Source organism: Lipotes vexillifer, unplaced genomic scaffold (assembly GCF_000442215.2).
Source record: "Lipotes vexillifer unplaced genomic scaffold, Lipotes_vexillifer_v1.1 scaffold118, whole genome shotgun sequence".
NCBI classification, from domain to species: Eukaryota; Metazoa; Chordata; class Mammalia; order Artiodactyla; family Lipotidae; genus Lipotes; species Lipotes vexillifer.
Window position 1 is genome coordinate 708062 of NW_006790289.1, and position 12790 is coordinate 720851.

At 35.4% G+C, this 12790-nt stretch overlaps 1 protein-coding gene across 1 annotated transcript in view; it reads right to left on the reverse strand.

Annotated features, from left to right (window-relative positions):
- Positions 1-2183: 2183 nt before the first annotated feature.
- THSD7A (thrombospondin type 1 domain containing 7A) overlaps positions 2184-12790 on the reverse strand; it is a 449214-nt gene continuing 438607 nt past the window's right edge. The window contains exons 24-28 of the mRNA XM_007463528.1: positions 9223-9318; positions 6102-6184; positions 5547-5757; positions 2968-3055; positions 2184-2268 (exon numbers count right to left, since the gene is read on the reverse strand). Coding sequence (XP_007463590.1) covers positions 2184-2268; positions 2968-3055; positions 5547-5757; positions 6102-6184; positions 9223-9318 — 563 coding nt within the window. The remainder of the gene's footprint in view (positions 2269-2967; positions 3056-5546; positions 5758-6101; positions 6185-9222; positions 9319-12790) is intronic.

Below are 12790 nucleotides of genomic sequence, written 5' to 3' on the forward strand. Positions count from 1 at the left end.
GAATAAGGAATTAGTGCTTACCGCATTTAATGCTTATCGAAATATGTAGAAATCTGTTTATTTGAGGGACAACGACATTCCAATCTATCTTTTGTAATCTTTGCAAATACTCTAGCAAACAGTAGGGGGAGTTCAAACTCTAGTATGAAGGTAAGATACCTTCTAGTCCAAACCACTTGTATAGCAACACAGCTATGTCTAAGATAGAATAGCTTGTGATGCTATTTTTTAAAGACCTGAAAACGTAACGTCCTTCCGTCTCCCAAATGTTGTCGCAATAAATGTTGCCTGAAAAATGGTATCGCTTTTTAATGGCACCTTTTGAGTTTTCCTTTCATACAAAAGAAACCAGCCGAGTTAGATATCATTTTACTGTGCCATTCCCAGGGCTACATCTGTGAAAAATATAGCTACTTCCAATACAGTGATAAGTTGAATGACTGCTTTTCATTTCTGAAATTAAACACTGATCGCAGTCTGAGGGTAAATGAATGAAAGCTCAAGATGACACAGTGGAGAGTGAGTTAGCACTGAAAAAGCTTCTAGACCAGGGACCAGCAAACCACAACAAATGTGGCCTGCTGACTTCTTTTAAAGGAAGTTTTATTGGAAAACATCCATGCTCATTCTTTTATGTACTGTACTGTGTATTGTCTACGGCTGCGTTCTCACAACGGCAGAATGGAGAAGTTGCAACATAGACCTGGCTGAAAATCTTTACCACCTGACCTTTTACAGAAAAGGTGTGCCACCCTTGGTCTAGATATTTAATGAAGCCCTGGACAAAATATTTATTCTTCTCTTTTAAAAATTCTAGTTTTTGATATCATACATTAAAAAGACTCGCTTCAAATTTTACTGGTGAGAAAGACAAAACAATGGATCTTGAAATACATTCCATCTGAAACTAGGAAAACAAATCAGGGAGAAAGAAAAAATCAACACACAATTTTGATTTCTTTTAGTTACAAAAAATCACAAACACATTTTTTCCATCTGCTCAAAATTAAAAAGACAACCAGCTCCTTTTTTTCTTTTCTTTTCTTTTTTTAACAAAGATAACAAGTATAAAAATCTAGTCATAAACAGCCTTCAAAGTACAATTAAAAACCAACTGGAGGGATCCATCTTTTGGAGGGTTAGTGAGTTCGGGATTTAAACACTTAAATTACCGCCATGTTGTTGATTTCACAATGGCTGCAGTGATGAGGAAGTGTGCAGCGGATGTAATAGATAATTCCATTCTGTCGCCATCCCAACTGAACTTTACTCTCTTTAGGACACAAGAACTTGTAAATGTCTCCTTGACACTCTGAGCACAGATGTCTTCATCCCATATGAAAAGAGGCAGTTTCTATGGCAATACTGGTTAAGTGCCTATCATGCTGCACTAATATAGTGCAAAAATGTGCCTTCCATATAGCAAAAAAGATGCAGGCAATCAGTTTGAAAATTAGAGAAAGTAGAAACATACTGTATTAACACAAGCAAATTAGTTTTCCAGACGATAACCACTATAAAATACTGAACTTGAGGACTCTTCTAAGGTACTAGTACCTGTCCAGCATTTGTAGTTTGGAGAGAGACAAGAATTAAGTCTTATAAAAGGGTCTTTGCCTCTGAAATGCAGGTCAATGAAACTATCATCAATCACCAGGATGCTGAATTTATTCAGTGGGTTTTCTGCTCAGTTTAGAGTTTATCTTTATTCACCATTAAAACTGCTTATCAACAAGTACATAATCTGACATAGTGTGTATCATCAATTGAGTATACATGTTGTTATGTTTGACTATAGTAGTGTAGAGATCTTGGTATAAACTCTTCATGCGAAAATGTTACTATGGTTAACTGCAGACAGAGGCTTGCGTCAGACATCCTAACTGGCCAATCCCACCACCGTATTTTAGAGATGAAAGTGAATTATCAGTTGGTAGATTTCAGAAAGATCACATAAAACTCTCAGAATGCAGCATGTATTCAACGAAATCTCCTAGAATTCTCAAGGCTGATGGTTTCTATGTAAGTGGTACTGTCTTGATATCTCCAGTGGCACTGTGATGATGATCTTTTAAGAAGTTACAATGTATTTTAATCCATACAGTTTGAATAGCTTTGTGGCCTCTGGATATCTACAGCAAAGGTAGAAAGCTGAGACTGGTTGTTGCAGGATAAGTTATGGTCTACATGTCTGCATCTCCATCATAGGCTAAGGTTAAAGGTTTCAGTCGGTTGTTTTGCCTTCTTTGGGGTTTCTTTGGCTTTTTGCTGTAAAGAAAAAAAAATCATTAAAATTGGGAGAAAGAAAATATTCAATTGCAATTTTTATTGTTTTAAATGAAAAAACTGGAAACATTGATAAACTTAAATTGCTTAATTGCCTACACTGCCTAAATTCAACCTGAAAATTTGATTTTCTGGTTTTTTAATTTCTCTGTTTTATGCTCTGAATCAACTTGAAACAGAACCCTTCAAATATTTATTATCCTGTAAAAGATGAATTGTTTAAATGGAATTCCTCTAGTACTAACAATGGAAATAATGTTATAGTATAATCATTTATATTTGTCCATAAACTTTTATAAATAAAACAATTTATAATTAATACATGTTTTAAGAGATAGTTGAATTGGGTATTACCATAATATCTTCTTCAGTAGTAATTCAATATAAAAATCTACAGTTCATCATAAGTATACAAAGTAATGTTTGCTTATAGAACCAAGGAGAACACACTTGAGAAGATGACCTGGGGCAGCTCTGGCTCATCTTCAGAAATTAAGTGGCTCAGAGTTGGTAGTTTTTAGACTATCTAAGACTAAAGCCATGCTTATTCAGAAATTCAGATGAACACTAATGTGGAATACTTATTTGAGACATTAGATTGCTCTTCCTGGTTATGGCCAGTTGAAAGTGTTTCCTCTGAAATAGAGATCCCCTTAGATTTTGAAATATTTAAACACTCACCAAGCTAGATAGATCATGGAGACAATGAAGATGAGTAACACAAATGCCCCAGCTGCTACACCGTAAACCCAGGTCTTTAGTCTACCATCTAAGAAGAATGGATATTAGTCATTAATTTACATTAGTCTGGTGTATATATATGACAGTCTTTAACCACAACCAATGACCAGTCACATATGACCAAGTCCTTTCACAACTCAAAATGAATTATTGCTTAGGCATAATTAGTGATTAATGCAAAGCTGCTATAGTGAGTTAGATGGTCCTTCATTAAAGATAAATTATCAATGAAAATTGAATTGAAAAGCAATGAAGTTTGAATTCAAGTTCAGATTTCAAGTTAACAGGTCTACATTGCTGCTGCTGCTTATCTGAATTTTCTTTTAAACCCAATATATGTGTAATGCTAATATAAACATTTTCTTCTGATTTTCATTCTATCTTTAGAATGGCAATTGTGAGAAGAGAAGAAAAAATAATGCAATTTCAAGAAAGTCCTACAACTTTGAGTTAATGCTGACAGGTATCTCAATGTAAACTCTGTCATTTGAGTATTTCTTCCAGATGAATTGATAGTAAATATATTTAACATTTTTGGAATTAATAATCCTTTATCTAGTTTATACTTAGAGCGTGCTTTAAAACTGATTTGACAATATCATTTGTAAAAACAGCCAACTTTGATTAACATATAAAAGAATCTCTAAATAACTTTTTTCTACCTTTTCTATTGCATGGAATCAGGACAGGAATTTTTCTTTTTTTCCAGTTTTATGATAGGAACTTTTAAAATTTGGTTTTCTGGTCTCATTCACTTTGAACTTCTCAGTTTTATATTCTGAATAAACTTCAAACGAGTGACACTATTAATGACTTTGCCTAACCTAACTTGATCCTCACGCCAACATATATTTTCTGTTGCACACATACAGCTAAACACATGATTTTAGAATTAAAATTATAGATTGGGCAAACTGACTCCACAGAGACTCTGGTTTATCCAATATCTGGAAGACATCAAAAGCAAATTAGTACTATGAATTTTTTTTTTTTTTGCCTAGAGCTGGATCAATTAGGGGTTCACTTGCTGGAAATAAACTAAGTTAATATTCTAAATACGCTTTTTTTTTTTTTCTCATTTCTAAAGATTTAAAAAATTTGAGTCTGGGTTCAAAATCGAAAGAGCTCTATTGGGTTTATTTGCCCTGAGAGAAATTCAACAGATATTTTTGGGTTTTTCATAAACCAAGAGCAAGGTCTAATTGTATGTTCTTAAAACATGTACCTTTTTAATATATTAAAATGTTCACTTTAGGAAAACTATATATTAAATGAAAAATGACAATAATAATATTCTCTCTTTAAAAATCAGTTTTGATGTGCGGAGATCTGCTTGGATTTTTGGTCAGGGTCAAGACTGCAAATGGCCATTTGCTGGTCCACTGTCCTGGACAGTGAGAGGAAGAGTTTCCCATGCTTACAGAAACAGGTCAGCCTTTACAAAATAAATTTTATTTTCAGCTCGAAACCTAATCAAGGCAGGGATGATGTGGTTAAATATGAATCACCCAAATATTGAACATACTTAAAAAAAAAATTCCCAATAGTGATTCACCAGTAAGGTGAAAGTGTTTTGACTAAATGCATTAAAAATAGAGATGTGCTGGCTATGCAGATCGCTTCCTTCCTTTCTCATGTTTCTAACGGAGTCAGGAAGTAGTTTCTGCCTGGCTTTGCCTGGAGATTTCCTTCGGTCATTCATGAACTTGTCATCCCTCTAGGGTGTGAGAAAAAGTGTCATGATCTTAGTTACCATATAGCTCTTGCAGCACATTTTTAAGCACCAGCTTAGTTCTAGGGCTAAGCATATGGTTGAATCAACTGCAGAGAGAAAATGTACAGAGTAAGGATAGCATCTGATGAGGCTTCAAGCTTTTGTCTGTATGGGCTTCAAGTCCATTACTAGATACATTACGAGCCGTCTGTTGAATATGACAGGTGTCTGGTCAGTCTCCAAGCTTAGATTGTCCCATCTAGACAGGAAGGCTCCATCCCTGCCCCCGTTTATCTGGTGCTAGTATAGATTATGAGCATTTGAGTGTGCCAACTCTAAGGGCTGGTAGAAGTTGGTCTGGCTGCCAAGTATCTCCTGCATTGCTGATCTTCCTATTTAAGGTTCAAATATTTAACACTCTGTGGTGAAACGGAAAATTCTTTAATGTCTTTATAGTTTTATTCGTGTTCTGAATGACAACACTTTTTTCCTAATATTTTCATTGTTAGATTTCTTTGTTCAATGCGAAAATAATTACACTCCTAAATTTAGGGCTGAAATTAAAATAAATAATATCAATCCTAAAATTTTTCTCAGAAGAAAGTACACATTTTTCTGAATTTTCAGCATGAGTGCTTTTTTCATAATAGTAGAAAATTATAATAATATATGGCAGTATCAACATAAATGACTATACATAAAATAATTAACTCATATGAAAATGCTTGCTCATTTTTTTAATCCTTTGGCATTGGTTAAATATATAGCTAAAGAATTCTACGTCAACACTGTCTAGTCACTTCACCTGGCCCAAATGGCTGTAGAAACCAGGTCCTTCCCCGTCCTGCTGGGTTACTGGAGGGTTGGGTTGGATGTACTGCCCGACTGGTTTTCACATCTCCTCTTTTGTCCTCCACAGTGGGTATCACCACCACGGGGATAAGTGTGCATTGCTCAAGTGTACCATTGGAAGACATGACTTCAGTGTACCCTTCTTCACAACTGCACATCCTCGTCTGCAGGAGAACAAGACTTATACTGCACATGCAAGGTGATCTTTATAAGCATAACAGACCTGACTTGAAGAGCAGGCTCTAAAGAAATATTGTTCTGGGAATTCATGTAATTTCTGTCATAACTACGTAAAAAAGAACACACTTTTTGTCCCTTTACAGACTTATTCTAACAGTAGAGGCAAGTGCATTCAGAATTGTTTATAGTGATAAAAGGAGAGGTCCCAAAATAGAATTTTCATGCCTCAAGACATGCTTTTTTTGGGGTTGGGGAATGGATTGTACCAGAGGCAGTGGGGTGACAAATGATGAAGCTGGCTTGCCTACTCTAATGAATTCACACATACCTCGCTACAGTACGAGTGAGGTTGACTACACGGTGGATTACAAGACCTGTCAGCATCAGGCTGGTGCACCACCAAGCAGCCCCCTGCAGAACAGAAAATCATATTTTGACAAGTAGCATCTCTTGCAATGATTAAAAATACATCATTGTTGTAGACTTGTCTTTGAATCCTGAACCACCTTGGGAATCCCACAGACTTTTCTGAGGGCAGCTGACTGAAATATTTGGTTGACCTTGACCACTTTATTTAGGATCTCGAGGCTCTTCTTATTCAGAGGAGACAGCATAGTACCTGCCACTCAGCAGGTGCTCAATAAGCACCTGTTGAATGGATGATTTTATAGTTGCTACTTTGAAAACACTAATTGCCTGCAAGCTATTTATCATAGTTTCTGAGACCAAGTCCAGCACTAAAAAGCAGATTTAATATTCTTTTAAAATTCATACTTGGTTATTCAAATAAATAGTTTCCATGTTAAGATGTCCCTTTAATTCATGTGACTATCTTGTATATGTATTTTTTTTTCTTTTTTTTTTTGTGGTACACGGGCCTCTCACTGTTGTGGCCTCTCCCGCTGCGGAGCACAGGGTCCGGACGCGCAAGCCCAGTGGCCATGGCTCACGGGCACAGCCGCTCCGCGGCATGTGGGATCCTCCCGGACTGGGGCACGAACCTGCGTCCCCCGCACCGGCAGGCGGGCTCTCAACCACTGAGCCACCAGGGAAGCTCCGTATATGTATTTTTTATAATACATATTTCTTTTTGAGAAAATCACTAATTCAGGATATTTTTGGGGTATAAGAAAACAAAGGCAGCTACTAAGTGTATGTCTGCACTATTGTTTTAACTTGACATTGCAGCTCTCTGTTTAGTCCTCTTCTTTCTTCCTTCAAGTACAGTACCAGGTGTGCTGAAGTTGTTATAATGAAGTTTCAAGACAAGAATAGATGTCATAAAGAAACAGTATTGGTGGCATGGAAAGAACTGATAGTTGTTCAATTTAGAATTTTAGCAAAGCAAAATTTTTCCTTTATTTGTGGAATTGATGATCCTCTGGAATCTAATCAAAGGTACCTATTAATTCCTTGCCTTATCTCTCTATATTATAAACAAAATATTCACAGAAAAAATTGTTATGGAAAAGCAGTTAGTCATTGCAAGGCAGTTGCAGTTACATGGCCATATTGAAATTATCATCATTAAACATATGAAGACAAAGTAAAGCAGCATCTTGAGTTTCTTATAAGGACAACTATTCATAAAATTAAAGCAATCAATCAAGCCAGATAATATACTTTACATGCTTGTCTATTTCTCATAAAGAATCTCATCTCTCCTAAAAGATGGAAGAAGAATGCATACAGAGTTTATCACAAATCAATCATTTACACATTTTTGGGGGGGGGGTATAAAACAGCATTAGAAGGGAATAAATACATGGGATACTTATATAGAAAAGAAGTTGAAAATATGATTTCTACAGGTAAGTCTTTTAAAATTTGACTTACCTTTGCATTGGGGAATAGCCCCAATCTCAGTGTGAAAAGAGCTTTTAACACGTAGAAGAAAAGGCAGACAACTATTATTTGCATCCATATTTGGAAAGAAAAAAAACACTGAAAACTGATAGGATCCTCTGGGGAAGCTGTAAAATACCCTCTGAATAGTTTAAAGAAGAATGTAGACATTCATTTTCAACAGCTGAGTTGAGTGGACCACCTCTATAATGCCTTTGGGTTCAGAAAGCCTATGCTTCTCTTCCCAGAAGTCTGTCTCCCCCTGTTGCCTCTGAGAGTGGTGTGCTTGGAACAGATTTTTCTTCCAGAAAATAATCGTGTGAGAGAGCAAAGCATTTCTTGGTAGGTGTCTGTCTTTTGTTATAGATGTATCCACTGGGAGTTGCTATTATCAAGTGTTTCTTAACACAGATTTCTCATGTATAAAATCTTCACAAGAATACAGTCTGACATCCTGCTCTAGCTTTCATAAGGAAGAAATGAGTAATTAGGTTTCAATAAATCCAGGTAATTTAAAATTCGATATAAAAATTTATGCTTTCTAAAAAGCATATCAACCCCTGTTCCTATCATCTTACTGTAGATATTACAGTTAAATTTATAAATGGACATTTACTCAGAGGCAACAAAATGCACATTACTTTTTCTCCCTGCCAGAGGGTCAAAAGAATGGCAGCAAGTCAGCAGGTCCCCCGAACAGTTAACTGTCAATACTCAGGCTGCTGCTATGCTATGGAGATTCCTGTAGATTAGATCTCTACAAATACATTGTTTAAGAAGAGACATTAGATCTTTGGGTCCATGGGCCTGAGGCTGAGGTTCTGTTCTGACCCTGGTTTCTTTGTAGAAAATTTGCAGGGTGGTTCACTCCATCTCTGGGGCCAATTTTCTTCCCTCTTCAAAGGGTCTTTGGGATCCCTTGCATTTACTGGACTCAGATAAGGAAACTTCAGTAACTGTAGATTAGAGTAGTTCTTGGGGGTATATTTGGGTCAAAGGAAATTCAAAAAAAGTTTTCATTTGGATTTCTTCTTTCAATGTACAATGATTTTTGACTTGGGACAGAGTAGGTAGATTGGCTACTCATATGCTCTGGGCTTGAGTTTTACCAATAGGTCTTCTATATTAATTAATAAAAAACTATAAATCATAGATTTCTGAATTTAAGCAAAATATTTGGATTTGTGTAATCATATTCTCTTGGCAATATTTTTGGACTGCATGTATACTGCCTTTAAGGCACAGAAACAAAGTCAACAAAATATTGACTTTCTTAGCATGTAAGAAGTAAGTTATTAATATATAAGATTTCTAGGAAAAACAATCTGAGAAGTATTTACTTATAATCATTTATTAGAATTAGACAGTATTTTAAGTAAATTATAGCAGCAATGTCTAAAATGGCTGGGTGAGGGAGAATTTAATTGAAACATTAAACAGTAAAATAATTTGTCATTGGTCATCAGGTGCACAGCTCAGGTGTCGTGAACCCAACCACGTGTGGAATACTCAAAGAATATCTTTGTTTTCTTAATTATTTTCTTTAACCAGTTACATGCGTGTTACAGTAAGACTTTCAAAGAACAAAGAAATGGGAGGTTTACCTGTTACATTTATACCATCTGATCTTTGACACCAGACTGTTCGGGAAGAGCCCTTCCAAGCACTCGCCATCCATTTATACTCATAACACTGTCCATCTGCAGGAACACAATAAACATTAACAGAGGCAATCTATAGGCCAGCGGAACAATCATGGAGATAGGGTATTAATAAAATATTTATAAACAATTGGAAAGGGATGAGAAGTCCATCCTGAATGATTCAAATGTCAAGTTATTATCCAGAAGTTGCCATATAAATGTTACAAAATTCCAGATACATACCTAAATTCCAACTAATTTTCTATGTCTCCTGTCATACTATCTAATGTGAACCTGGATTTTCAATTTAATTTTATGTTTATTTGAAGTATTATAAAATATCCAACATACAGACAAGGACAGAGGATAACTTAAAAAATATTCAATTACCCATCATTCAATTTTAACTAATATTACCATTTAGTCATATTTGCTTTATTTTTGGTTGTTGATGAGTAAAAAATGTAACAAATAAACTTGAAGTTCTATTATATTGCTTCCTGATCTGATCTCCCTCTTTGTTTCTCCAGCAATACCCAGTCTTCTGAAGTAGATACATGCATTTCTGTGACATGTTTTTAATTCTTTTAATATAAATAGAATGTAAGTATAAATATATACAACCTATAAATTATTTATAGAATTATTTTTAGGTTTTTTTTTTTTTTTTGTCTGTGTTGGGTCTTCGTTGCTGCACGTGGGCTTTCTCTAGTTGTGGTAAACAGGGGCTACTCTTCGTTGCAGTGCACGGGCTTCTCTTGTTGCAGAGCACAGGCCCTAGGCGCGTGGGCTTCAGTAGTTGCAGAGCGTGGGCTCAGTAGTTGTGGCTCATGGGCTTAGCTGCTCCGCAGCATGTGGGATCTTCCCGAACCCCAGGGGTCGAACCCATATCCCCTGCATTGACAGGCGGATTCTTAACCACCGTGCCACCAGGGAAGTCCTTTAGGCCGTCTTAAAATTTAAAAAGTATCATACTGATACATATGATACATACATCTTTTTGAAACTTAATAGTCAATGTTATATGTAACATAAAATGTTATACATGAAATATTTCTATGTGATTTTTTTAATGCAGACATAGTCAATTTATTTTAACTGCTACATAGAATTCCATGGTACTATCTACTACAATTTATTTAGCTATTTCCTCTATGGGTGGACTTTTAGGTTGTTTTCAACTTATGCTATTATAACAGTGCCTCAGTGGTCAGTCTTGTGCAAGCCTCCTGGTGCTTCTTCAAGGTAAATATTTAGAAGGGAAATTTCTGGGTATCATTGTAGGGATAGCTGAAACTTTACTAAATACAGCTTATTCTTTTCTTTAAAAGGTGACAGTTTATATACCCACCAGCACAGAATAAGAGTTACTATTACTCTAAACCCTCACAAACATTTATAAATTCCAGATTTAAATTTCTTGTCAGTCTTGTGGGTGTGGAAAGCTATCTTGTCATTTTTAACTTGTAGTTGATTACCAAACCTATTAAACAGTGAGGAAAATGTTTTGGGGCATTTAGATTTCCTCTTGTGAATTGCTTATGTATATCTTTTGGCTCCCCCCCACCCCTTTTTTTCTACTGAAATCTATGCCTTTTCATATTGGGTTGTGGGAATTTTTTATTCTAGAATAACAATTCTCAAATTATGGTCCAGGGACCAGGGAAGACTTTGACATTCTTTCAGAGTACGTGTGTGATGATTTTCCCCTTGACCTACACACCTGGGTAAGTAAGGCTGGATTTTCTTCATATACATAAACTAAACTAAGATAGCAATAGACTGAATGCAGAAGCACAGAAGAGAAGCCAGCTGTCTTCTGTTAAGCCACATGTTAAGCCAGAGATTTGAAAAAGTGTAAAACGAGACAATGACTGTCATTAAAGTTATTTTCTTTTTGTTTTGGAAAATAGTTATTTTTCAGGAAATATTTATGGTAACAAATTGATTTATGATTGTTTTAAATAAATTATCAAATATTTTAAAACATCAGTTGTCATTTTTTAATATGAAAAATTCTGATATATATAACTCACAGAGAAAAGCAGTTTGGGGTACTCAGCAATTTTACAAGTATGAAATTGTCTTGGAATGCTGAAAAGATTTAGGATAGTTGTTCTAGACACTAATTCCTTAAAATTGACTTCACAAATATCTTTTCTAAGTCTGAGGCTTGTCCGGTAACTTTGTTTATGATCTTTTTACAGTGTAGAAGATTCAAATTTTGATTTAAAAGAATTTTTGTTTTTCATTTTTGTTTGTGATTTTGGTGTTGTGTTGTATTGGGGAGATTTTCGTCATCTTTTTTTTCTACCCAACTTTGTTTTATTTCTTAAGATTTCACAATAAATGGGAGTTGTCTGTTTCTTTAAATTTTAATGAAACTCATAATTAAAGCCATTTAGGTTTTAGTGTGTGTGCATGTGTGAGAATATTTGATAGACTTGTGTTTTTAGTAGTTGCAGAATCTATGTTTTAGCTTCTCTATTACTCTTGATAAATAACATTCTAAATTGTTGTCACGTTTTTACATTTATTAGCAAAATTTTTTCATAGAATTATATTTTTAAACACTATCTTATTATTAGTAGTAATTTTGTCCTTTCTTTTTCTTCATTGATTTTGCATGAGGTGGTCTATTTTGTTAGTTTGGTCAAAAAAACAAGCTATTGGCTTTGTTGATTATCTCGTTTATTTGTTTTCTATCATTAAATTTGTACTTATCAGTACTGTATACACTCTATTTCCCTTATTTTTTTAAATTGGGTTGAAAGTCTAGCTCTTTTTATTTATTTGTTTATTTATTTTAATTTAATTTTTTCGCGGTACGCGGGTCTCTCACTGTTGCGGCCTCTCCCGCTGCGGAGCACAGGCTCCGGACGCAAAGGCTCAGCGGCCATGGCTCACGGGCCCAGCTGCTCCACGGCATGTGGGATCTTCCCAGACCGGGGCACGAACCTGTGTCTCCTGCATTGGCAGGCGGACTCTCAACCACTGCGCCACCAGGGAAGCCTGAAAATCTAGCTCTTATTAAACTTTTCTCCCTCCTATATAAGAATGTAAAGCTTCAAATTAACTTCTAAGTACTTCTGTGCTGCATCCTGCATAACATTTGATATGTAATGCTCTAGAAATGGAGCTTTCGGTTTTCACTTCTGTGTGGGCATGGGGAGAATTTCTTGGCAATTTTTACTGATTCCTAATTTTACTTCATTGTCATTTCAGGGTAAACAATTCTTTTTCTTTTCTTGGGAAATATTTCATTTATTGTAACCTCTGTCCTTTCTTTCTGTCCTTTACCTAACCAGGAATATGAAATGTTTTATCTGGTTGGTAAATTTGGGAAGACTTAACTAAGAAGGTAGATAATTCTATAATTCTTGGGTTAAGGCATCTAGCTCAACTGGCTTTCATTCTAAGCATTGTTCTCCAACATTCTAAGCTTTCTTCAAATTTTCAGCAATATAGATGTTATTTTGGCTCCTATTTGCTAATATATGTCCTACTCAGTTGCTTCAGAACACAAGCA